Here is a 27,878-nt window from a genome sequence, read left to right as displayed (position 1 = left end):
TACTGTTGAGTCACAGGCTTTTCAAAGTGTTTGGAGCTGATCGGTATGGTTTAGCAACTATTCCCGGCTTGCTGATTACTGCATGCACTAAAATGAAACATGATTTATAGAATCATAGAATTTACAGTGCAGAAAGAGGCCATTCGGCCCATCGAGTCTGCACCGGCCCTTGTAAAGAGCACACTACTTCAGCCCACACCTCCACTCTATCCCCGCAACCCAGTAACCCCACCTAACCTTTTGGACACTAAGGGGCAATTTAGTGTGGCCAATCCACCTAATCTGCACATCTTTGAACTGTGGGGGGAAACCGGAGCACCCGGAGGAACCCACGCAGACACGGGGAGAACGTGCAGACTCCACACAGACAGTGACCCAAGCTGGGAATCGAACCTGGAACCCTGGAGCTATGAAGCAACTGTGCTACCCTTAAAATTTAGCCAGCCATCCAGTTCAAATATCCTTATGTGATTGATGCCCTGCTGAGTTTTCAAGGTATCTGTTGGATTGGCAGCTTGGAGTTGGAAAGGTAGTGGGGTAGTACCTGACTGTGTGCGACTATGATGAGTTGCAACATTTTCCAGCTCCTCCTCGTTTTGTTTCCATTCACTTGTCTCACTCTTTTGACAATGCCAACGTTGACCCCACATGGTATGAATGCTCTTTGTTGAAGAATTTCTCCTGAGCAATTGGGATTATGTATTGGCAGAAATCCAGCCAATTGCTTGATCAGCTGAAGGCTGGAAACATAAAGGTAACCAAAGGGTTTGTGAACGAGTTTCACTGTGCAAAGTGTTTTACAAAACAATTTTATGTTAAAGTGTTTGCACAGAAGTGGCTTGGCTTTTTCATTTTCAGAAGCAAGAATAAATCTTGTGAATATTGCTGAAAAGGGCAACAGGTTGCCGAAGTTTTTCATCTTGCACTCATCAGACAAACACAAGAATGGCAAATTTCAAACAATCACAACAATTTACCCGACAGGAGGAAAGGCTGCCTATTTGTTGCCAAGTTGACTCTGATTGGCTGAGACATTGCTACGGAGAAAGCAATGGTGGGGGGTTGGGGGTCTTGCACCATGTACCTTTATAAATTTCCACAATTTCTGCCCAGGTCCACGCTACTGCCTCTGTCCAAACTACTGCCTGTGCCTTTAAATGTTGGCCATGCCCCAACTCTGCCCACATTTATGTATTGCTTACAGCCCAATTACTGCCCACTCCCAACCATAGCTTGTACCCCGACTGCTGTTGGACATCCAGGGTGAAAAGGATCAGAGGATATTTTCACCATCTGCCTCAGAGATGTGGAGGGAGCCCTGATGCCATTTCAATGGCCAACGGTCGACATTCAAACTTCACATTTCCCCCAAGCTTTGCAGTTTGAAGCCTTTGCAATGTGATTGGCACCATTATTCTAAAAGGGTCAAAATTCATCAAGTACAGCTCCGTGCAGAGTAAAGTTCCCTTCGCTCTACCTCAACAATGCATCTCCGGCACCAACCTCAAGGAGCATTCCTCCAAGAACAAACTCTTAAAAGGAGCATTACTTCCGCTGTCCCGACTTCCCAAGCTTTGTCTGCATAATACGACCAGTTAGTGTCAACACTGGGCCAATACTGAATGGAAAGCTGGACTAAACTCACTTCACGTTAGCATCCTTACAACTGACAGACAGAGGGAACGATAACCCATTGGATCTTTGAGAAGAAAGACCAGTCTGTAGTATCCAGTTACCTCATTCCTACTCAAATGTCTGTGAGTGTGCGCAGACCCTCACAATGGTATCGCATATTCCAGAACAAGTGCTCCCTTCTCCACATACACAAAACTTTCAAAAGACGGACCTCTTGCTGGGTTGGCTCTACATTTCAGGAAGACCCTATCTCCTAGAGGTGGGTTCCCAGCAGAGCAGCCTATATTTGACCATTGCTGAAGATAAACTGCGCTGCCCAAAGCACGGTGGAAGTGCCCTCTCTAAGGGAAACTCGAGGCTTTACCAAAAAACATTTTGAGCAAATGGCTGTCGTGAAAGAGTCTCGTTGCCAGCCCCAACCTGGTGGTCGGTATTCACCAAGGTTAAAGTTTGGATGGGGTGGGATCTATTCTCCGCTCAATGTGTAAATACTGTGTGCTAGGGAAGTGGAATCATTTTGTCATTCGTGTCAGCTTGTTGACTACATTCCAAATTCCCAGCTCAGGTATGGCAAACCCAACCTGGGCCAAGGACATGCCACTGAGAATCAGCCTCAGAAAAAAACATCTCCCTGTATCAGGTTGGACATTCCCACTTCTCCCATGAGACAACCTTCAAACATTTAGAAGTCAAACGAATGATCAATTTATGGACAGTTTTATGCTTTGGATTCGGAAGAAAGGTCAGAGGTTTGACTGGGCCTTACAGAGGATATGCTTTCCGCCCAGCAATAGTAACTGGAATTGAGATCAGGCCACAGAGGTGAGGGGATATTGTTTAAATTACTCACTCAGGATGGAGCGTGAATATTCCATGCTCATGCTCCGATAGTTACCTGGATACTGAAGAATCTGCTTTCATCAGTGCTCTGCCTGCTGTAAGGACACTTGACTTTGAAACAGTGCCTAGCTAAGTGTGACAATCAGAGGGACTCAACGTTCAATGTTCGTGCATCAGCCCGAGTACCATTGTGACCCCAATCCATTGGACATTAAAATGGTGGAACATAGCTGACGTAACCATGGTTACATTGAGAGGTGGCGAGGAGGGAGAGTCCACGATTGAGGTAGTGATACATGGACAGCACAAGGAAGAGACTGGATGGGCCAAATGGCCTGCTCTTGTTCTAAGCTCGCGTATTAAAACTTAGCTTGAACCCTAGCAGCAGCAGCAACAGGTCAAAGCTCACGAAAGACGCTATTTGTGAGGCACCTTGGAGAATTTAATGTTAAACAACGCTAAAATGTTTCGTGAGCACAGAGTGTTTTAAATATATACGTCTCGAAGCTGCTGATGAGAACACGGAGTTTAGCTCGTCAGGTATCTGCATGGGACACAGTGTATGGACCACCCAGGGTCTTGCATTAAGTAGTGCGCAGAACTCAACGTTTTTTTAAAAAACCGACATGTGTGATTTCCAGTTTATCTTTTCGTTTGAGGTGTTTGGGAAGGATTCTGCAAGGTTTTTGTTTTACAGGTCCTATAATGTTGGGATTCTTACAGTCTGCAAATAATGGTTGCAGATAATTCAGGGATATGTCGCGGGGAGGGGTGGGGCGGGGGAGAGGGGGGGGAGGGGGATGAGGAAGAGTGGGAGTGCCCGCAGGGTCAGGTGCTCTTCGGGACGTTCCGCAGGTTTTTCAGCTCCAATTCCAGTTGCCGTATTTTTACATCTTTCTGTGTCAGTCCTTCCTTTAATCTTCTGATCTCGTCCTGCTGTCGGAAGAACATTCGGAGTAGCTAAACAAATAACATTTGAAATAAATCAGTCACGGTGGCGAGGAGAAGACAGATTTTATTCTTTAAAAAAAAATTTAGAGTACCCAATTGATTTATTCCGATTAAGGGGCAATTCAGCGTGGCCAATCCACCTAGCCTGCACATCTTTGGGTTGTGGGGGCGAAACCCACTCAGACACGGGGAGAATGTGCAAACTCCACACGGACAGTGACCCAGAGCCGGGATCGAACCCGGGACCTCAGCGCCGTGAGGCAGCAGTGTGACAGATTTTATTCCTAATTGTTTATTTTGCTCATCCCTTTCCACTCTCCACTCTCCCTCTACACCCTGCTCTCCAGATCTCCTCTGCCGTTCCTTTTATTTTAAAAAATTATTTCATTAGATGTGGGCATCACTGGCTAGGCCAGCATTTAATGCCCGATCCTAATTGCCCTCGGGAAGGTGGTGGTGAGCTGCCTTATTGAACCGCACTGTGGCGCAGGTACACCCATTGTGCTGCTAGGGAGGGAGTTCCAGGATGTTGCCCCAGCGACAGTGAAGGAACGGTGCTTTATTTCCAAGTCAGGGTGGTCAGTGATCTGGACGGGAACCTCCAGGCATTGGTATTCCCATGTATCTGCCGCCCTGGACCTTCTAGATGGTAGTGGTCGTGGGTTTGAAAGGTGCTGCCTGAGGAGCCTTGGTGAGTTCCTGCAGTGCACGTTGTGGGTGGCATACACGGCTGCTACTGTGAGCTGGTGGTGGCGGTGTGGATGTTGAAGGTGGTGGATATTCATAGAATTTACAGTGCAGAAGGAGGCCATTCGGCCCATCGAGTCTGCACCGGCTCTTGGAAGGAGCACCCTACCCAAGGTCAACAACTCCACCCTATCCCCATAACCCGGTAACCCTACCCAACACTAAGGGCAATTTTGGACGCAAAGGGAAATTTATCATGGCCAATCCACCTAACCTGCACATCTTTGGACTGTGGGAGGAAACCGGAGCACCCGGAGGAAACCTACGCCCACACGGGGAGGATGTGCAGACTCCGCACAGACAGTGACCCAAGCCGGAATCGAACCTGGGACCCTGGAGCTGTGAAGCGATTGTGCTATCCACAATGCTACCGTGCTGGTTCTCTTCTGTCTGCACCTCTGTCTCCCTCCCCTCATTTTCCCCTTTCTTCCCTCTCCTGTCCCCTCTCTTTCTCCAGGGGCGGGATTCTCCGACCCCCCGCCGGATCGGAGAAATGCCAGGGGGCAGGATTCGCGCCGCGACAGTCAGGGGCCCCCCCCCAGCAATTCTCCGGCCTGCGATGGGCCGAGTGGCCGCCCGTTTTCAGCGGGTCCCGCCGGCGTATGTTACGTGACAGGTACTTCGGCAGCCTTCGGGGTCCTCGGGGGGTGCGGGGGAGGGGGGTGCGGGGGGATCTGGCCCCGGGGGGATCTGGTCCCGGGGGGATCTGGCCCTGGGGGGATCTGGCCCTGGGGGGATCTGGCCCCGGGGGGATCTGGCCCCGGGGGGATCTGGCCCCGGGGGGATCTGGCCCCGGGGGGGTGCCCCTTTCGTGGCCTGGCCCGCGATCAGAGCCCACCGATCCGCGGGCGGGCCTGTGCCATGGGGGCACTCTATTCCTCCGCGCCGGCCGGTGTAACGGTCCGCGATGGCCGGAGCGGAGATGAACTTCTCCTGCGCATGGGCTGGGATGACGCCAGCACACGCTGGCGCACCCATGCATGTGCCAACTTGCACCGGCTGGCGGAGGCCCTTCAGCGCCGGTTGATGTGGCGCCAAGCCCCATCCGCGCCGGCTGGCGCGGCACAATCCACTCCGGCGCCAGCCTAGCTCCTGAAAGTGCGGAGGATTCCGCACCTTCGGGTCAGCCCGACGCCAGAGTGGTTTGTGCCAATCCTTCGTGCCGGAGTTGCCCGCCCCGCCGGCTTCCCAAGAATCCCGCCCCAGGTCATCGACATTTGATGGCATTACATAAATGTTGGCAGATTCCCCACCCAGGTGCCACTCTTGCTGTGCCAGCCTATTCAGCGAGTATCTGCTCTCTGATCAGCGTTACTTAGCATTCCCCAACGTCCAAGTCCTAGAATCATAGAATTTACAGTGCAGAAGGAGGCCACTCGGCCCATCAACTCTGCCCCGGCCCTTGGAAAGAGCACCCTACTTAAGCCCACACCTCCACCCTATTCCTGTAACCCAGTAACCCCCACCTATCCTTTTTGAACCCTGAGGGTCAATTTAGCATGGCCAATCCACCTAAGCTGCACATCTTTGGACTGTGGGAGGAAACCGGAGCACCCAGAGGAAACCGGAGCACCCGGAGGGAACCGGAGCACCCGGAGGAAACCCACGGTGGAAACCCAGAGGAGTAAGTGCAAAATCCACACAGTCACTCGAGATTGGAATTGAACCTGGGACCCTGGAGCTGTGAGGCAGCAGTGCTAACCACTGTGCCACCGTGCCACCCTTGTCTGCACTTTCCAGCACAGTCCAGGACAACAAGGTTTCCGCCTCCTGGTCTGGGGGCATTGGGACAAGTTGTGAGAGTTGAAAAGCGCCAACTGTGAGTGGGAACTGAGGGTCGAAGCTGACACCGAATCTGAGTGAGTACAGGTCAGACTGTTCAGAGGAAACAAAGAAGGGGCAGCACGGTAGCACAGTGGTTAGCACTGTGGCTTCACAGCTCCAGGGTCCCAGGTCCGATTCCAGGCTGGGGTCACAGTCAGCGCAGAGTCTGCACGTTCTCCCCGTGTCTGCGTGGGTTTCCTCCGGGTGCTCCGGTTTCCTCCCACAGTCCAAAGATGTGCAGATCAGGTGGATTGGCCCTGATAAATTGCCCTTAATGTCCAAATAGGTTAGATGGGGTCACTGGGTTGCAGGGATAGGGTGGATGTGTGGGGGTTAAGTGGGGTGCTCTTTCCAAGGGCCGGCGCAGAGTCGATAGGCCGAATGGCCTCCTTCTGCACTGTAAATTCTTTGTTCTAAGTACTCATTCTGTACCTTTCACAACCTCAGCCAGTGATACATTTGCAATGCCATCACTGCCGTAATGAATGGGGCAGCACAGTAACTCTCCCACACGACAATGTGATGATGGCCAAACCAACGTGATGTTTATTGAGGGATAAGTATTTATCCAGGACTATTGGAGAACTCCTTTCTTCTTCTTCGCCATCAGTGCCACGGGTTCTTTCACATCCGCCCGAGAGGGGAGGTGTGGCTTCAGTTTAACATCTCCTCTGAGAGTTACACTATAACAGTGCAGCACTCCCTCCGTACTGCACTGGAGTGTCAGCCTGGAGTTTGGTGCTCAAGCCCTGCAAGGGTCCTTCGACATGGAGGTGAAGGTGCCACCTACAGAGCCACATGACCAATCGATCAACTTTAGTGATTTTGATCGGGGGAGAAATGCTGCCCAGCGCTCCGGGGATAATTCCCCTGCGCTTCTTCGAAATAGTGCCATGGACATTTTATGCCCACCTGAGAGGGTAGGTGGGGCATGGTGTTGGTGCCTTAGCCCAAGGTGGGAGAGGCAAAGGTTTGGGAAGGAATTAAAGTGAGTTAAACCTCAGGTTTCTCCAGACCCACCTCATTCTCGGTCCGAGGCGGCACGTTTTCTAATAGATCGATTCCGTTTACTACCACACTTTTCTTGTCCTTTTTTGGCACCTTGAAAGCAATGTTTGTAGATTTGTAACCTTCCTTCAAAGACATTAGAATTGGATCTGCAACAGAGATGCACAGAATGCAAGAGCTTGTAACAATGACAGACTTAAAATATTGAACCTCTGGTAAACGTGGAGAGTGACACATTTTCCCCACATTCAGATCATGAAACACCTCAGCAGAAATTAATAGGCAGGCTTTTCTCTCACAGCCTTTATGTTGAAGAAAATCAATGTTATAGTTCATATTAGACTGTAAATTATGTATAAAATATAAATTCAAAACATCCCTTGAGCTTAAATGACAATAATATGCATTTGTAAAGCACCTTTAACATAGCAACACATTGCAAGGTGCCTCACAGAAATCTGACAACTGAGTTGGTTATTATCAGAAAGGTGGTCAAAGAGGTAGACTATAACGGGCATCATGACGGAGGTGAGAGAGAGGCACGGAGGATTAAGGAGGGAATTTCTGAGCACTGGGATGAGATGGCTGACACACTAAATCCTAACAGTTGGACAAGCGAGAGAAGTTCATAGTTCATAGAATCATACAATCCTAGAGTTTACAGTGCAGAGGAGCCCATTCCGCCCATCGAGTCTGCACCGGCTCTTGGAAAGAGCACCCCACTTAAGCCCACACCTCCACCCTATCCCCGTAACCCCACCTAACCTCAGGGCAATTTAGCATGGCCAATCCACCTAACCTGCACACCTTTGGACTGTGGGAGGAAACCGGAGCACCCGGAGGAAACCCAGGAAGCCGGGAATCGAACCTGGGACCTATTATGGTCCAGGGTTTAGAGAATCCCAAAGTGTATCATGGAGTTCACCTGACCCATGACATTTAATAGATTTTGGTTGTGGGGAGCACACGGGCCCACTTTACAGGTGTGATGCAACAGAGAGCTAAAGTACTTTAAAAAAAACATGTTTAGTTATGAATCCAGTTCACACTTTATAAACCCACAGCAAACATCTTAACAACTATCAACACCAATAATCCCCTCAGATACAATATTCTATAAGTAACCCTTCATAACTTTCCTAACAACATCCATAAGTTCAAAAGACCCTTTTTACAGAAAGACAGCAGGTTTAAATTCTCTACAGAAACCGGTATTACTTTGAAGTCTTCAAATGAGCTGAAGACAGTCTGTAGCTTGTAGCGAGAGATCATTATACAGCTGCCTGCTTTGCCTGCAGCTATGCAGCTCTGAAAACGAAACTAAAACACACTGTAGCTGCCTGTTCAAAAACAAAAGTAAAGCAGACAGACAGCCCAGCTCCACCCACACTCTGACATCACTGCAGCTATTTGATAAACACCCATTTCTTAAAGGTACATCCACTACAGTTATTTGATAAACATCCGTTTCTTAAAGGTACTCTCACATGACAGACCCTGGAGCTGTGTAGCAACTGAGCTAACCACTGTGCTACTGTGCCTGCTCATTGAAGAACTGAGGTCCACATTCTCTTTGCACAAATACGTTTAACGCACGGAAGACACACTGTACTGAGTAACAACGGGAGAACCTTAGAATCGTTTAAGAAACAATTGGATGGTGTTATGGGAGAATTATAAGTTGATTTAATGTACGGACAATAAAGGTTGGGTCAAATGTCCTTCACCCATGGCAACTGTTAATTGTATAAATTAACCTTAAGTGAGTACAGTTGGAAAACATTAATTAGATGATTACTGGTGCAGCCATAAAGAGATATTTATTGACATTGGTGGTAGATAGTAGAGTTAGGAGCTATACATTCGTAATGCATGGGGAATAAATCCCAAACTGAGTAAATGTTGACTTCTGGTCATCTCCGTCACCTAACTGGCTATCTGGAGTTTAACAACCTGGACCTCCCTTGACCATGGGGAATGCAAAGTCCTGTCACTAATGGGAGAGTGTAAGAAGTAGGGAACCCGCTGCAATTGAGGTTCAAAACAGTGGAGTGTGCAATTCGAAACATGGAACTGGAAAAGGTCATTGTGAAAGGATAGGGTGATAGCACAGAAGGATCTACGCAACGACTAGCGGGGGTGATTCTCCAAAATGGAGGTCAAGTGTTTGTGCCGTTGTGAACGCTCTCGCGTTTAACGACGGCATGAACAGGGCCCGGGTATGACCGATTCTGGCCCCCACAGGGGGCCAGCACGGTGCTGGAGCAATTCACGGCGCTCCAGCCTCTTTACGCAGCGCCAAATGGATGCCGCGCCAACCTGCGCATGCGCGGGGGAGTTCTTTAGCGCACTAGGCCGGACCCAACATGGGGTCGGTGTTCAGGGGCCGGACGCGCCAGTACGTAGGCCCGGGTTGGGGGGGGGGGAGAGAGGCCGGCCCACCGGTTGGTGGGCCCCGATCGCGGGCCAGACCCTATCGGAGGCCCCCCCGGTGAAGGAGCCCGCCCACAGTTTCAACGTGATGCCCTGCATTGTTGAGTAGCCGATTAAGACTAACAAACAGCTTCCCTCAAATGAGTTGCCAGAAAAAAGCATGGAACGGAAATTCACCACAGCAAGAGTCAGCACAGAGAATTCAGCAGCTTCCCGAAAAATTCAATCAGATAGGAGAGAGCGAAAAGAAAAGTGGAAAAGAAATCATATCAGTTCTTAGATGTATATAAGGTGAAGGTGAGGGAGAAAGGAACGGAAATATCTGACAATGGGGTGAGATACAGTGAGCTGGTGGGGGAGGCTGATGTGGACATAAACATGAGCATAGATCTGTTGAAAGAAAAAGAATAATGTGCATTTTTGGTGTACGTTTAGAAACACCGAAGAGTATTTACAACAAATATAGTCACCGTTGTCATGTAGGAAACATACCAACCAATTGGCGTAACACTCCCTGACAGTGTAACAATCCCTCACAGTGTAACACTCCCTCACAGTGTGACACTCCCTCACAGTGTAACACTCCCTCACAGTGTGACACTCCCTCACAGTGTGACACTCCCTCACAGTGTAACACTCCCTCACAGTGTAACACTCCCTCACAGTGTAACACTCCCTCACAGTGTGACACTCCCTCACAGTGTAACACTCCCTCACTGTGTGACACTCCCTCACAGTGTGACACTCCCTCACAGTGTAACACTCCCTCACAGTGTGACACTCCCTCACAGTGTAACACTCCCTCACAGTGTAACACTCCCTCACAGTGTAACACTCCCTCACAGTGTGACACTCCCTCACAGTGTGACACTCCCTCACAGTGTAACACTCCCTCACAGTGTAACACTCCCTCACAGTGTGACACTCCCTCACAGTGTAACACTCTCTCACTGTGTGACACTCCCTCACAGTGTGACACTCCCTCACAGTGTAACACTCCCTCACAGTGTGACACTCCCTCACAGTGTAACACTCCCTCACAGTGTGACACTCCCTCACAGTGTAACACTCCCTCACAGTGTGACACTCCCTCACAGTGTAACACTCCCTCACAGTGTAACACTCCCTCACAGTGTAACACTCCCTCACAGTGTGACACTCCCTCACAGTGGAACACTCCGTCACAGTGTAACACTCTGTCACAGTGTAACACTCCCTCACAGTGTAACACTCCCTCACAGTGTAACACTCCCTCACAGTGTGACACTCCCTCACAGTGTGACACTCCCTCACAGTGTGACACTCTCTCACAGTGTAACACTCCGTCACAGTGTAACACTCTCTCACAGTGTAACACTCTCTCACAGTGTAACACTCCCTGACAGTGTGACACTCCCTGACAGTGTAATACTCCCTGACAGTGTAACACTCCCTGACAGTGTGACACTCCCTGACAGTGTAATACTCCCTGACAGTGTAATACTCCCTGACAGTGTGACACTCCCTGACAGTGTGACACTCCCTGACAGTGTAATACTCCCTGACAGTGTGACACTCCCTGACAGTGTGACACTCCCTGACAGTGTGACACTCCCTCACAGCGTAAAACTCCCTCACAGCGTAACACTCCCTCACAGTGGAACACTCCCTGATAGAAAGACTCCCTCACAGTGTAACACTCCCTCACAGTGTAACACTCCGTCACAGTGTAACACTCCGTCACAGTGTAACACTCTGTCACAGTGTAACACTCTCTCACAGTGTGACACTCCCTCACAGTGTGACACTCCCTCACAGTGTAACACTCCCTCACTGTGTAACACTCTCTCACAGTGTAACACTCCCTGACAGTGTGACACTCCCTGACAGTGTAATACTCCCTGACAGTGTAACACTCCCTGACAGTGTGACACTCCCTGACAGTGTAATACTCCCTGACAGTGTGACACTCCCTGACAGTGTGACACTCCCTGACAGTGTAATACTCCCTGACAGTGTGACACTCCCTGACAGTGTGACACTCCCTCACAGTGGAACACTCTGTCACAGTGTAACACTCTGTCACAGTGTAACACTCCCTCACAGTGTAACACTCCCTCACAGTGTAACACTCCCTCACAGTGTGACACTCCCTCACAGTGTGACACTCTCTCACAGTGTAACACTCCGTCACAGTGTAACACTCTCTCACAGTGTAACACTCTCTCACAGTGTAACACTCCCTGACAGTGTGACACTCCCTGACAGTGTAATACTCCCTGACAGTGTAACACTCCCTGACAGTGTGACACTCCCTGACAGTGTAATACTCCCTGACAGTGTAATACTCCCTGACAGTGTGACACTCCCTGACAGTGTGACACTCCCTGACAGTGTAATACTCCCTGACAGTGTGACACTCCCTGACAGTGTGACACTCCCTGACAGTGTGACACTCCCTCACAGCGTAAAACTCCCTCACAGCGTAACACTCCCTCACAGTGGAACACTCCCTGATAGAAAGACTCCCTCACAGTGTAACACTCCCTCACAGTGTAACACTCCCTCACAGTGTAACACTCCGTCACAGTGTAACACTCCGTCACAGTGTAACACTCTGTCACAGTGTAACACTCTCTCACAGTGTGACACTCCCTCACAGTGTGACACTCCCTCACAGTGTAACACTCCCTCACTGTGTAACACTCTCTCACAGTGTAACACTCCCTGACAGTGTGACACTCCCTGACAGTGTAATACTCCCTGACAGTGTAACACTCCCTGACAGTGTGACACTCCCTGACAGTGTAATACTCCCTGACAGTGTGACACTCCCTGACAGTGTGACACTCCCTGACAGTGTAATACTCCCTGACAGTGTGACACTCCCTGACAGTGTGACACTCCCTCACAGTGGAACACTCCCTGATAGAAAGACTCCCTCACAGTGTAACACTCCCTCACAGTGTAACACTCCCTCACAGTGTAACACTCCCTGACAGTTTAACACTCCCTCACAGTGTAGCGCTCCCTGACAGTGTGACACTCCCTCACAGTGTAGCGCTCCCTGACAGTGTGACACTCCCTCAAAGTGTAACACTCCCTCACAGTGTAACACTCCCTCACAGTGTAACACTCCCTCACAGTGTGACACTCCCTCACAGTGGAACACTCCGTCACAGTGTAACACTCTGTCACAGTGTAACACTCCCTCACAGTGTAACACTCCCTCACAGTGTAACACTCCCTCACAGTGTGACACTCCCTCACAGTGTGACAATCTCTCACAGTGTAACACTCCGTCACAGTGTGACACTCCCTGACAGTGTAATACTCCCTGACAGTGTAATACTCCCTGACAGTGTGACACTCCCTGACAGTGTGACACTCCCTGACAGTGTAATACTCCCTGACAGTGTGACACTCCCTGACAGTGTGACACTCCCTGACAGTGTGACACTCCCTCACAGCGTAACACTCCCTCATAGCGTAAAACTCCCTCACAGCGTAACACTCCCTCACAGTGGAACACTCCCTGATAGAAGAACTCCCTCACAGTGTAACACTCCCTCACAGTGTAACACTCCCTCACAGTGTAACACTCCGTCACAGTGTAACACTCTGTCACAGTGTAACACTCTCTCACAGTGTAACACTCTCTCACAGTGTAACACTCCCTGACAGTGTGACACTCCCTGACAGTGTAATACTCCATGACAGTGTAACACTCCCTGACAGTGTGACACTCCCTGACAGTGTAATACTCCCTGACAGTGTAATACTCCCTGACAGTGTAATACTCCCTGACAGTGTGACGCTCCCTGACAGTGTGACACTCCCTGACAGTGTGACACTCCCTGACAGTGTGACACTCCCTGACAGTGTGACACTCCCTCACAGCGTAACACTCCCTCACAGCGTAAAACTCCCTCACAGCGTAACACTCCCTCACAGTGGAACACTCCCTGATAGAAAGACTCCCTCACAGTGTAACACTCCCTCACAGTGTAACACTCCCTCAGTGTAAAACTCCCTCACAGTGTAACACTCCATCAGTGTAGCACCCCCTCAGTGCAGCACTCCCTGACAGTGTAACACTCCCTCACAGTGTGACACTCCCTCACAGTGTAACACTCCCTCACTGTGTAACACTCCCTCACTGTGCAATACTCCCTGACAGTGTAGCGCTCCCTGACAGTGTAGCGCTCCCTGACAGTGTAGCGCTCCCTGACAGTTTAACACTCCCTCACAGTGTAGCGCTCCCTGACAGTGTGACACTCCCTCACAGTGTAGCGCTCCCTGACAGTGTGACACTCCCTCAAAGTGTAACACTCCCTCACAGTGTAACACTCCCTCACAGTGTAACACTCCCTCACAGTGTGACACTCCCTCACAGTGGAACACTCCGTCACAGTGTAACACTCTGTCACAGTGTAACACTCCCTCACAGTGTAACACTCCCTCACAGTGTAACACTCCCTCACAGTGTGACACTCCCTCACAGTGTGACACTCTCTCACAGTGTAACACTCCGTCACAGTGTGACACTCCCTGACAGTGTAATACTCCCTGACAGTGTAATACTCCCTGACAGTGTGACACTCCCTGACAGTGTGACACTCCCTGACAGTGTAATACTCCCTGACAGTGTGACACTCCCTGACAGTGTGACACTCCCTGACAGTGTGACACTCCCTCACAGCGTAACACTCCCTCATAGCGTAAAACTCCCTCACAGCGTAACACTCCCTCACAGTGGAACACTCCCTGATAGAAGAACTCCCTCACAGTGTAACACTCCCTCACAGTGTAACACTCCCTCACAGTGTAACACTCCGTCACAGTGTAACACTCTGTCACAGTGTAACACTCTCTCACAGTGTAACACTCTCTCACAGTGTAACACTCCCTGACAGTGTGACACTCCCTGACAGTGTAATACTCCATGACAGTGTAACACTCCCTGACAGTGTGACACTCCCTGACAGTGTAATACTCCCTGACAGTGTAATACTCCCTGACAGTGTGACGCTCCCTGACAGTGTGACACTCCCTGACAGTGTGACACTCCCTGACAGTGTGACACTCCCTGACAGTGTGACACTCCCTCACAGCGTAAAACTCCCTCACAGCGTAACACTCCCTCACAGTGGAACACTCCCTGATAGAAAGACTCCCTCACAGTGTAACACTCCCTCACAGTGTAACACTCCCTCAGTGTAAAACTCCCTCACAGTGTAACACTCCATCAGTGTAGCACCCCCTCAGTGCAGCACTCCCTGACAGTGTAACACTCCCTCACAGTGTGACACTCCCTCACAGTGTAACACTCCCTCACAGTGTGACACTCCGTCACAGTGTAACACTCCCTCACAGTGTAACACTCTCTCACAGTGTAACACTCCCTGACAGTGTGACACTCCCTGACAGTGTAACACTCCCTGACAGTGTAACACTCCCTGACAGTGTAACACTCCCTCACAGTGTGACACTCCCTCACAGTGTAACACTCCCTCACAGTGTGACACTCCGTCACAGTGTAACACTCCCTCACAGTGTAACACTCTCTCACAGTGTAACACTCCCTGACAGTGTGACACTCCCTGACAGTGTAACACTCCCTGACAGTGTAACACTCCCTGACAGTGTAGCGCTCCCTCACTGTGCAATACTCCCTGACAGTGTAGCGCTCCCTGACAGTGTAGCGCTCCCTGACAGTTTAACACTCCCTCACAGTGTAGCGCTCCCTGACAGTGTGACACTCCCTCACAGTGTGACACTCCCTCACAGTGTGACACTCCCTCACAGTGTAACACTCCCTCACAGTGTAACACTCCCTCACAGTGTGACACTCCCTGACAGTGTAACACTCCCTCACAGTGTAGCGCTCCCTGACAGTGTAGCGCTCCCTGACAGTGTAGCGCTCCCTGACAGTGTAGCGCTCCCTGACAGTGTAGCGCTCCCTGACAGTGTAGCGCTCCCTGACAGTGTAGCGCTCCCTGACAGTGTAGCGCTCCCTGACAGTTTAACACTCCCTCACAGTGTGACACTCCCTCACAGTGTAACACTCCCTCACAGTGTAACACTCCCTCACAGTGTGACACTCCCTCACAGTGTAACACTCTCTCACTGTGTGACACTCCCTCACAGTGTGACACTCCCTCACAGTGTAACACTCCCTCACAGTGTGACACTCCCTCACAGTGTAACACTCCCTCACAGTGTAACACTCCCTCACAGTGTGACACTCCCTCACAGTGTAACACTCCCTCAAAGTGTAACACTCCCTCACAGTGTAACACTCCCTCACAGTGTAACACTCCCTCACAGTGTGACACTCCCTCACAGTGGAACACTCCGTCACAGTGTAACACTCTGTCACAGTGTAACACTCCCTCACAGTGTAACACTCTCTCACAGTGTAACACTCCCTGACAGTGTGACACTCCCTCACAGTGTGACACTCCCTGACAGTGTAACACTCCCTCACAGTGTGACACTCCCTCACAGTGTGACACTCCCTCACAGTGTGACACTCCCTCACAGTGTGACACTCTCTCACAGTGTAACACTCCGTCACAGTGTAACACTCTCTCACAGTGTAACACCCTCTCACAGTGTAACACTCCCTGACAGTGTGACACTCCCTGACAGTGTAATACTCCCTGACAGTGTAATACTCCCTGACAGTGTGACACTCCCTGACAGTGTGACACTCCCTGACAGTGTAATACTCCCTGACAGTGTGACACTCCCTGACAGTGTGACACTCCCTGACAGTGTGACACTCCCTCACAGCGTAACACTCCCTCACAGCGTAAAACTCCCTCACAGCGTAACACTCCCTCACAGTGGAACACTCCCTGATAGAAAGACTCCCTCACAGTGTAACACTCCCTCACAGTGTAACACTCCCTCACAGTGTAACACTCCGTCACAGTGTAACACTCCGTCACAGTGTAACACTCTGTCACAGTGTAACACTCTCTCACAGTGTGACACTCCCTCACAGTGTGACACTCCCTCACAGTGTAACACTCCCTCACTGTGTAACACTCTCTCACAGTGTAACACTCCCTGACAGTGTGACACTCCCTGACAGTGTAATACTCCGACAGTGTGACACTCCCTGACAGTGTGACACTCCCTGACAGTGTAATACTCCCTGACAGTGTGACACTCCCTGACAGTGTGACACTCCCTGACAGTGTGACACTCCCTCACAGCGTAAAACTCCCTCACAGCGTAACACTCCCTCACAGTGGAACACTCCCTGATAGAAATACTCCCTCACAGTGTAACACTCCCTCACAGTGTAACACTCCCTCACAGTGTAACACTCCGTCACAGTGTAACACTCTGTCACAGTGTAACACTCTCTCACAGTGTAACACTCTCTCACAGTGTAACACTCCCTGACAGTGTGACACTCCCTGACAGTGTAATACTCCCTGACAGTGTAACACTCCCTGACAGTGTGACACTCCCTGACAGTGTAATACTCCCTGACAGTGTAACACTCCCTGACAGTGTGACACTCCCTGACAGTGTAATACTCCCTGACAGTGTAATACTCCCTGACAGTGTAATACTCCCTGACAGTGTGACGCTCCCTGACAGTGTGACACTCCCTGACAGTGTGACACTCCCTGACAGTGTGACACTCCCTGACAGTGTGACACTCCCTCACAGCGTAAAACTCCCTCACAGCGTAACACTCCCTCACAGTGGAACACTCCCTGATAGAAAGACTCCCTCACAGTGTAACACTCCCTCACAGTGTAACACTCCCTCAGTGTAAAACTCCCTCACAGTGTAACACTCCATCAGTGTAGCACCCCCTCAGTGCAGCACTCCCTGACAGTGTAACACTCCCTCACAGTGTGACACTCCCTCACAGTGTAACACTCCCTCACAGTGTGACACTCCGTCACAGTGTAACACTCCCTCACAGTGTAACACTCCCTCACAGTGTAACACTCCCTGACAGTGTGACACTCCCTGACAGTGTAACACTCCCTGACAGTGTAACACTCCCTGACAGTGTAGCGCTCCCTCACTGTGCAATACTCCCTGACAGTGTAGCGCTCCCTGACAGTGTAGCGCTCCCTGACAGTTTAACACTCCCTCACAGTGTAGCGCTCCCTGACAGTGTGACACTCCCTCACAGTGTGACACTCCCTCACAGTGTGACACTCCCTGACAGTGTAGCGCTCCCTGACAGTGTAGCGCTCCCTGACAGTGTAGCGCTCCCTGACAGTGTAGCGCTCCCTGACAGTGTAACACTCCCTGACAGTGTAGCGCTCCCTGACAGTGTAGCGCTCCCTGACAGTTTAACACTCCCTCACAGTGTAGCGCTCCCTGACAGTGTGACACTCCCTCACAGTGTGACACTCCCTCACAGTGTAACACTCCCTCACAGTGTAACACTCCCTCACAGTGTGACACTCCCTCACAGTGTAACACTCTCTCACTGTGTGACACTCCCTCACAGTGTGACACTCCCTCACAGTGTAACACTCCCTCACAGTGTGACACTCCCTCACAGTGTAACACTCCCTCACAGTGTAACACTCCCTCACAGTGTGACACTCCCTCACAGTGTAACACTCCCTCAAAGTGTAACACTCCCTCACAGTGTAACACTCCCTCACAGTGTAACACTCCCTCACAGTGTGACACTCCCTCACAGTGGAACACTCCGTCACAGTGTAACACTCTGTCACAGTGTAACACTCCCTCACAGTGTAACACTCTCTCACAGTGTAACACTCCCTCACAGTGTGACACTCCCTCACAGTGTGACACTCTCTCACAGTGTAACACTCCGTCACAGTGTAACACTCTCTCACAGTGTAACACCCTCTCACAGTGTAACACTCCCTGACAGTGTGACACTCCCTGACAGTGTAATACTCCCTGACAGTGTAATACTCCCTGACAGTGTGACACTCCCTGACAGTGTGACACTCCCTGACAGTGTAATACTCCCTGACAGTGTGACACTCCCTGACAGTGTGACACTCCCTGACAGTGTGACACTCCCTCACAGCGTAACACTCCCTCACAGCGTAAAACTCCCTCACAGCGTAACACTCCCTCACAGTGGAACACTCCCTGATAGAAAGACTCCCTCACAGTGTAACACTCCCTCACAGTGTAACACTCCCTCACAGTGTAACACTCCGTCACAGTGTAACACTCTCTCACAGTGTGACACTCCCTCACAGTGTGACACTCCCTCACAGTGTAACACTCCCTCACAGTGTAACACTCCGTCACAGTGTAACACTCTCTCACAGTGTGACACTCCCTCACAGTGTGACACTCCCTCACAGTGTGACACTCCCTCACAGTGTAACACTCCCTCACAGTGTAACACTCCGTCACAGTGTAACACTCTGTCACAGTGTAACACTCTCTCACAGTGTGACACTCCCTCACAGTGTGACACTCCCTCACAGTGTAACACTCCCTCACTGTGTAACACTCTCTCACAGTGTAACACTCCCTGACAGTGTGACACTCCCTGACAGTGTAATACTCCCTGACAGTGTGACACTCCCTGACAGTGTGACACTCCCTGACAGTGTAATACTCCCTGACAGTGTGACACTCCCTGACAGTGTGACACTCCCTGACAGTGTGACACTCCCTCACAGCGTAAAACTCCCTCACAGCGTAACACTCCCTCACAGTGGAACACTCCCTGATAGAAATACTCCCTCACAGTGTAACACTCCCTCACAGTGTAACACTCCCTCACAGTGTAACACTCCGTCACAGTGTAACACTCTGTCACAGTGTAACACTCTCTCACAGTGTAACACTCTCTCACAGTGTAACACTCCCTGACAGTGTGACACTCCCTGACAGTGTAATACTCCCTGACAGTGTAACACTCCCTGACAGTGTGACACTCCCTGACAGTGTAATACTCCCTGACAGTGTAACACTCCCTGACAGTGTGACACTCCCTGACAGTGTAATACTCCCTGACAGTGTAATACTCCCTGACAGTGTAATACTCCCTGACAGTGTGACGCTCCCTGACAGTGTGACACTCCCTGACAGTGTGACACTCCCTGACAGTGTGACACTCCCTGACAGTGTGACACTCCCTCACAGCGTAACGCTCCCTCACAGCGTAAAACTCCCTCACAGCGTAACACTCCCTCACAGTGGAACACTCCCTGATAGAAAGACTCCCTCACAGTGTAACACTCCCTCACAGTGTAACACTCCCTCAGTGTAAAACTCCCTCACAGTGTAACACTCCATCAGTGTAGCACCCCCTCAGTGCAGCACTCCCTGACAGTGTAACACTCCCTCACAGTGTGACACTCCCTCACAGTGTAACACTCCCTCACAGTGTGACACTCCCTCACAGTGTAACACTCCCTCACAGTGTGACACTCCGTCACAGTGTAACACTCCCTCACAGTGTGACACTCCCTCACTGTGTGACACTCCCTGACAGTGTAGCACTCCCTGACAGTGTAGCGCTCCCTGACAGTGTAGCGCTCCCTGACAGTGTAGCGCTCCCTGACAGTGTAGCGCTCCCTGACAGTGTAGCGCTCCCTGACAGTGTAGCGCTCCCTGACACTGTAGCGCTCCCTGACAGTGTAGTGCTCCCTGACAGTGTAGCGCTCCCTGACAGTGTAGCGCTCCCTGACAGTGTAGCGCTCCCTGACAGTGTAGCGCTCCCTGACAGTGTAACACTCCCTCACAGTGTAGCGCTCCCTGACAGTGTAGTGCTCCCTGACAGTGTAGCGCTCCCTGACAGTGTGACACTCCCTGACAGTGTAACACTCCCTGACAGTGTAGTGCTCCCTGACAGTGTAGCGCTCCCTGACAGTGTAGCGCTCCCTGACAGTGTAGCGCTCCCTGACAGTGTAGCGCTCCCTGACAGTTTAACACTCCCTCACAGTGTAGCGCTCCCTGACAGTGTGACACTCCCTCACAGTGTAGCGCTCCCTGACAGTGTGACACTCCCTCACAGTGTAACACTCCCTGACAGTGTAGCGCTCCCTGACAGTGTAGCGCTCCCTGACAGTGTAGCGCTCCCTGACAGTGTAGCGCTCCCTGACAGTTTAACACTCCCTCACAGTGTAGCGCTCCCTGACAGTGTGACACTCCCTCACAGTGTAGCGCTCCCTGACAGTGTAGCGTTCCCTGACAGTGTAACACTCCCTGACAGTGTAGCGCTCCCTGACAGTGTAGCGCTCCCTGACAGTGTAGCGCTCCCTGACAGTGTAGCGCTCCCTGACAGTGTAGCGCTCCCTGACAGTGTAGCACTCCCTCACAGTGTAACACTCCCTCACTGTGCAATACTCCCTGACAGTGTAGCGCTCCCTGACAGTGTAGCGCTCCCTGACAGTGTAGCGCTCCCTGACCGTGTAGCACTCCCTCACAGTGTAGCGCTCCCTGACCGTGTAGCACTCCCTCACAGTGTAGCGCTCCCTGACTGTGTAGCGCTCCCTGACCGTGTAGCACTCCCTCACAGTGTAGCGCTCCCTGACAGTGTAGCGCTCCCTGACAGTGTAGCGCTCCCTGACAGTGTAGCGCTCCCTGACAGTGTAGCACTCCCTCACAGTGTAGCACTCCCTCACAGTGTAGCGCTCCCTGACAGTGTAGCGCTCCCTGACCGTGTAGCACTCCCTCACAGTGTAGCGCTCCCTGACTGTGTAGCGCTCCCTGACAGTGTAGCGCTCCCTGACAGTGTAGCGCTCCCTGACCGTGTAGCACTCCCTCACAGTGTAGCGCTCCCTGACCGTGTTGCACTCCCTCACAGTGTAGCGCTCCCTGACTGTGTAGCGCTCCCTGACAGTGTAGCGCTCCCTGACCGTGTAGCACTCCCTCACAGTGTAGCGCTCCCTGACCGTGTAGCACTCCCTCACAGTGTAGCGCTCCCTCACAGTGTAGCGCTCCCTGACAGTGTAGCGCTCCCTGACCGTGTAGCACTCCCTCACAGTGTAGCGCTCCCTGACCGTGTAGCACTCCCTCACAGTGTAGCGCTCCCTCACAGTGTAGCGCTCCCTGACCGTGTAGCACTCCCTGACCGTGTAGCACTCCCTCACAGTGTAGCGATCCCTGACTGTGTAGCGCTCCCTGACAGGGTAGCGCTCCCTGACAGGGTAGCGCTCCCTGACTGTGTTGCGTTCCCTCATACTGCACTGGAGAATCAGCCTTGATTAATTTTACTTAAACCGAGAGTGACTCAGAGGACGAGGGCCGGATTCTCTGTTCCTGAGGCTAAGTCCGGATGCCAACAGAGGATCGTGGCGTTTCACGACGGTAAAATCCGCGGCACACCCGCACCAATTCTGCTAATGGTGAGGGGCTAACACCGGCGCCGCGTGAAACACCGGGAGATTAGCAGAAAAAGTTGTAGAATCGCTGGGTCCATGCTGCACATGCGCAGGGCTGACAAGCTGTAGCCGCGCTTACACCTACAACCTCCCACACGCACACACACCGATCACGCAGAAATAGATGGCGCTGGCCATGTTGGACCGCATACCTGCCCAGCCCAAGCCCACAGCCCACCTCATGGCCAAGCCCTGCCATTTCCCCCAGCCTTGGCAGAAGCCCCCCCCCACCCCCCTCCCCCGGCATGGTTCTCAGCCGAGTGTTTGGGGACTGGACATTGTACGCACGCCCTCCCGTTCTCTCCACAGCCGCCACACCAGGCTCATGACCAGGCTGAGCCCACACGTGGCCTGCACCATCGGGAACACCGCCTACCGAAGGCGGATCATTGTGGATGGGCTCACTAATGATATTCCAACGGGATTGCGACTGTGGGCGGCACGCGTCTCGATGGCGCCGACTTGGAGGTGGCGGACCATTGCGATCCGGTGTCAAACCGCCGCCTGTAGTGTCAGAAGCCATTCTGCGCCCGATCGCCGTTCCCGATTTCGCCATCGGGCAACGGAGAATCCTGCCCGGAGAATTACCAACGGAACCATGGCTAACATTTGGGCCAAACGGTTTCTCTGCAGTAAATCCTGCCCAGTGGACCTCCCTGTCATCAAACGTGCACTCTAATTTACTTTTCTATCTGGGTCACCTGGGTCACCAGCAAACAGATAATGTTGTTGTTGAAGTCATAAAATGTTAAAATGCACATCCAATCTGTGAATGCCAACAGGCACAGATGGTAGATTAAATCACAATCTGTCCCATGGATAAATGCTTTGCCTTCTCATTTCTAAACCAGGGGTTTACCTCAATGCGTTGTGCTGAACAAAATAGTAGCTTATAAAATCGCCACGGATATTCTTTCTGAATCGCTGTTTCTGTCTCTACCTGTAGCCCAGTAAATATCGGCCAGTCCATCACGCAAACCAGCCTCCCATCCATTGACTGTATCTATAATTCCCGCTGCCTCGGAAAGGCAGCCAGCAACATTAAGGGCCCCACGCACCCCGAACATACTCTCTTCCACCTTCTTCCGTCAGGAAAAAGGTACAAAAGTTTGAGGTCACGTACCAACCGACTCAAGAAAAGATTCTTCTCTGCTGCCATCAGACTTTTGAATGGACCTACCTCGTATTAAGTTGATCTTTTCTCTGCACCTTGCTATAACTGTTCCTTTATATTCTGCAGTCTCTCCTTCCTTCCCTATGTACGGTATGCGTTGTTTGTACAGCATGCAGGAAACGATACTTTTCACTGTATACTAATACATGTGACAATAATAAATCAAATCAAATCAAGTCAACCTCCTGGTTGTTAATTGTTTCATTTGGAAACAGAACACAAAGAAAATTCTGCCAGCAAGGATCACCCCATCACTGAGATCACGTTCTATCTTTCTTTATCTGATCTCTCTTTCAATAGAAATTTGAGCCAGAGTAGCATCCATTGAACCCTCGATCTGTTCTGCCTCTCAAGAAGGTCATGGTTGATCTTCTACGTCAGCTTCACCTTCCTGGCCTTTCCCCAAATCCCTTAATTCCCTTAGTGTCTGGAAATCGACCTCTTTCTTTAATATACTGCACATCCACATCCGAAAGACGGCACCCCCTGACAGTGTAACACTCCCTCAGTCCTGTACTGGAGTTCAGCCTTGATTTTTGTACTCAAACCCTGGAGTGACTCAGAGGACAAGTGTTACCAACGGAACCATAGACAACATTTAGGCCAAACTGTTTTTGTGCGGTAAATTCTATGCATTTGACCCCTCCAGTCAACAAAGGTGCAATTTATTTTACTTTACTATGAATCCACAACACTCTGGGGGAGGAGAACTCCGAAGAGTCACAACCCTTCAGCTGCATTGGCCTCAAGCTCTGTAATTCTCTCCCTACACCTCTCCACGTCTCAAATAAACTTTCCTCCTTTAAGATGCTCCTTAACATCCACCTCTTTGACCATATTTTTGGTCATCTGACCTAATGTGGCTGGGTGTCATACTTTGTTTTACAATACCCCTATGTAGGTCCTTGAAATGTTTCATTATGTTAAAGATGTTAGACAAACATAAGTTTGTCTCATTGTTTAAGCAAATAAATTTCTCATCACAACCCTAAATGACTGACCTTTATTCCATAGAAACCCTACAGTTCATTGGCTCATCGAGTCTGCACTAAACTTCCAAAAGAGAACCCTAACATGGTCTAGTCCCCCGCCCTATCCCCGTAACCTTGGAAACCCACCTAACCTGCACATCTTTGGACACTAAGAGGGAATTTAGCATGGCCAATCCACTTAACCTGCACATCTTTTGACTGTGGGAGGAAACCGGAGCACCTGGAGGAAACCCACGCAGGCACGGGGAGAACGTGCGGACTCCGCACAGACAGTGACCCAAGCCGGGAATCGAACCTGGGACTCTGGAGCTGTGAGGCCACAGTGCTAAGCACTGCGCTACCGTGCCGCTCATGACATTGTGACTCCTATTGCTGGGCTCCCAGTCAGGGGAAACATTCTACAATCATGGAATAGCTACACTGCAGAAGGAAGCCATTCGGCCCATTGAGTCCTGAACCCTGATCTGGACCCTTTAGGTTCATCATCAACTAACGTTAGAAATGGAATGAATGACAATTGCAGCAATCAAAAGTTCTAGGTTGGCAAACTGATGCTCAATTGTTCCTTTATCCTGGCCTCGCATCAGAATGCCACTATTGGGGTGAAGATCTCCTTGTTTGCGGTTGCTGGCAGTTGGGACAATTGACGCAACAATAATGTTATGAACATTAATGGTAAATATTCGGACCTCTGTTCATGCCAGTCAGCCACTCGTCTGCCGTGAGTGCAGGCTCAGTCCCAGCTGTCATTGGGTAGATATCCTCTTGATAAGTTTCAGACTGAAATGAAAGAGGAGTCAAGCTCAGTAAAATACCCTTACCCGAACAAAAATCTACCTCAGTCTTTACATTTTTATTTGACAGTGTACTATTCCCCCTCCCCACTCCTCCTCCAACACCCCCCCCCCCCCTCCCCCACAAAGCATTGCAACTTTTAGTGGGAGATTTCAACCACCCTTTTTGCGAAGAAATGCTTCTCGACATCACCCCAGAACAGCTTTGCTCTAATATTAAGGCTATGCCTTCTTGACTTGTGCCAGCAGAGTGAATAGTTTCTCTCCAAGTTGCCCCCATCCAAACCTTCATCTTTGATTCCCTACTGGTGGTGCATGGCCGAGTGAGGTGATGGGGATGAAAATGAAATGAAACACGGCAGGTTGCATTCCCACAAAACACGGCGACCCCCCTCTTCCTGGTAGGTTTTTTTTGTTCGAAATGGACATTTTTCCCTCGGGGCTATCTTCCTTCCTCGCCCCCAGGTGTTGCTTCCTCCTGTTGTCCAGGTGTCAGCTGTTATTCTATAAACAAGGTGGCCAATTGCCACGTCTGAGCCGACACAAGTGGGGCGACCAAACCTGGCTTATAATCCATGACCCGATACAGGCCATCGGTGCTGATCGGAGCAGCGATGTGACCTTTTGGAGCCATGAGTTAACTCGACATGGATAAGGAGTCGAGGCATGGACCTCTCCTGGTCAAGGTGTACGTGCCACCTTTACCAACTGGGGCATCAGCGAGTTGAACAGAAGTTTATTTGTTTAATATTGTTCATGCACAGGGAGGTTTACGGGAATTTTAAAAGCAACCGAGTCTAGAGTAACAGCTACCCTGAGGATCAGCAAAGAGAAATCAATCTGAACCCACTTCAAAAAAAATTTTTAATTCAAATTTTAACATTTTAACGATCGCACAACACCATCCCCTATCACCCCTACCCGTTAGCGACGACTAGTTCTCTGAAATGTAATATAAACAGACCCCGGGTGGGAATCTCTGTCTCGCCAGTCCTGTTTTCCGGATTCTCCGTGCCTGCAGCCGGCCAATGTGTTTCCCATTGTGGCCATCCCATTCCGTTGGGAACCCACCCACGGGCGTGAGTGCGCTGCCGATGAAGCGGAGGATCCTGCCGACAGAGAATCCCGCAGCCCAACCCCCAGGGGACTGGGCACCAAGTCCACATGTAAGATCGCCGACATGGTGCTGAGGAACGACTCCCAAAACCTCTCCAAGCTTGGGCAGGACCGGAACATGTGCATATGATTGGCTGGGCCCCTCCTGCATTGCTCACGCAAATCCTCCATCCCTTCAAATAACCGGCTCGTCCATGACTTCGACAGGTGCACCCTATTTACCACTTTTAATTGAACCAGCTCCAGCCTCGCAATGAGGTTGAGGCATTCACCCTCCGCAGCACCTCATCCCACAGACCCTCCTCCAGCTCCATCGCCAATTGCTGCTCCCACTGGGCTTTGATCCCCTCGGGAAACGCGCTGTCCTCCTCCAATATCCTCGCACAGATCGGCAAGACCACACCCGCCCCACCAAGCCCCCCCCCACCGACAATACCCCCTCCAACAATGAGGAGGGCGGCCCACCGGGAAATGCCGGGCAGACCTATTGTTTCACAAAACCCCTCAGCTGCATATCCCTGAACCCCCCCCCCCCCCCCGTCCCCCCCGGGGGACCCTCTCGCGTCGACCCCAGCTCCTCCAAGGTCGCAAATCGACCTCATAAAAACAAATCCTTTACTTCCGCCAGCCCTCGCGGCTCCCGACCCCGGAACCTGTCGTCCACCCTCCCAGGCTCTCACCCGTGGCGCCCCCGGATCGGCATCAATTTCGACCCCGCTCCCAATTTGAAGTGCCGCCGAAACTGCCTCCAAATTTTCAAAGGGGTCACCACCACCGGGCTTCCCGTTTACCTCCCCAATCTGAACACAGCTTTTGTTTCAATCGGTGTGTTGCCGTGGCGACAGATTAGAACGATCCTTTGTTCAGTTGATCAGATAATGCCCCACAACGATGGCTTGTGCAGCTTTCTGGTTTCACTGTTTGCCTCACTTTGGGGCTATGGCCACTGTTAGAGAGAGCCTGACCATCAGCACTCAAGGCAGCAACAACCTCCATTGATATAGTGCCTTCGGTGTGTTAGAATCTTCCAAGGTATCTCACAGGAATGTTCAAAAACAAACTATGACTGGCCATGAAAAATCAAATCACTAAAAAAAAGGATTTATTTGAAGACATTTTTTTCTTTGCATATTCATTCTAAAAGGAGTTTATTTTCCCTGTTTAAATTGTGAAGGTTGATGGTGTCACCGAGGGAGCAGTCCAGGAAAAGTCACAGTGTAAAGGGGAAGCGGATTAATGTGAGGTTACTGGTTTATCCGGCAGCGGGGAGGTGAGCGTTACAGGCTGAAAGGTACCAGTTTGCTTCTGCATTGCGTCTGCTCAGAGTAAGTCAAGTAATTGTCGATGTGGTATAATTGAAATCATGCCCCCAGGCAATGAAAAGCACAGGTTCCATCCTCGGACCAATATTCAGTGGCCATTACAGGAAAATATATATCCATGGATGGTAAGGGTATGTTCATTGTTAAGGTTAAGGATATACAGAAGGAGGGCATTAATTGATTAGGTGCCTTGAGCACATATAAGGAGAGACTTCACCTAGTGTGGAAGGGGGTTTGGGGTTGGGGTAGGGGGGCTGGGGTAGGGGGGTAGGGGGGTTGGGGTAGGGTGGGTTGGAGTAGGGTGGGTTGGGGAAGGGGGGCTGGGGTAGGGGGGTTGGGGTAGGGGGGTTGGGGTAGGGGGGCTGGGGTAGGGGGGCTGGGGTAGGGGGGCTGGGGTAGGGGGGTTGGGGTAGGGGGGTTGGGGTAGGGGGGTTGGGGTAGGGGGGCTGGGGTAGGGGGGCTGGGGTAGGGGGGCTGGGGTAGGGGGGCTGGGGTAGGGGGGTTGGGGTAGGGGGGTTGGGGTAGGGGGGCTGGGGTAGGGGGGTTGGGGTGGGGGGCTGGGATAGGGGGGCTGGGGTAAGGGGTTGGGGTTGGGGAGCTGGGGTAGGGGGGCTGGGGTAGGGGGGTTGGGGTGGGGGGCTGGGATAGGGGGGCTGGGGTAGGGGGTTGGGGTAGGGGGTTGGGGTAGGGGG

At 51.3% G+C, this 27,878-nt stretch overlaps 1 protein-coding gene across 3 annotated transcripts in view; it reads right to left on the bottom strand.

Moving 5' to 3' along the window:
• Nucleotides 1-2,895: 2,895 nt before the first annotated feature.
• Nucleotides 2,896-27,878, bottom strand: part of coro2ba (coronin, actin binding protein, 2Ba) — a 203,928-nt gene continuing 178,945 nt past the window's right edge. For all 3 annotated transcript variants that reach the window (XM_038813207.1, XM_038813205.1, XM_038813206.1), the window contains 3 exons: nucleotides 24,644-24,734; nucleotides 7,018-7,154; nucleotides 2,896-3,435 (listed from right to left, as the gene is read on the bottom strand). In XM_038813207.1, the coding sequence (XP_038669135.1) occupies nucleotides 3,304-3,435; nucleotides 7,018-7,154; nucleotides 24,644-24,734 (360 nt within the window). In that variant the 3' untranslated portion in view covers nucleotides 2,896-3,303. The remainder of the gene's footprint in view (nucleotides 3,436-7,017; nucleotides 7,155-24,643; nucleotides 24,735-27,878) is intronic.

This window comes from Scyliorhinus canicula, chromosome 12, assembly GCF_902713615.1.
Source record: "Scyliorhinus canicula chromosome 12, sScyCan1.1, whole genome shotgun sequence".
NCBI classification, from domain to species: Eukaryota; Metazoa; Chordata; class Chondrichthyes; order Carcharhiniformes; family Scyliorhinidae; genus Scyliorhinus; species Scyliorhinus canicula.
Note: the sequence above shows the minus strand (reverse complement) of the source record. Positions and strands in the feature narration are given on the sequence as shown.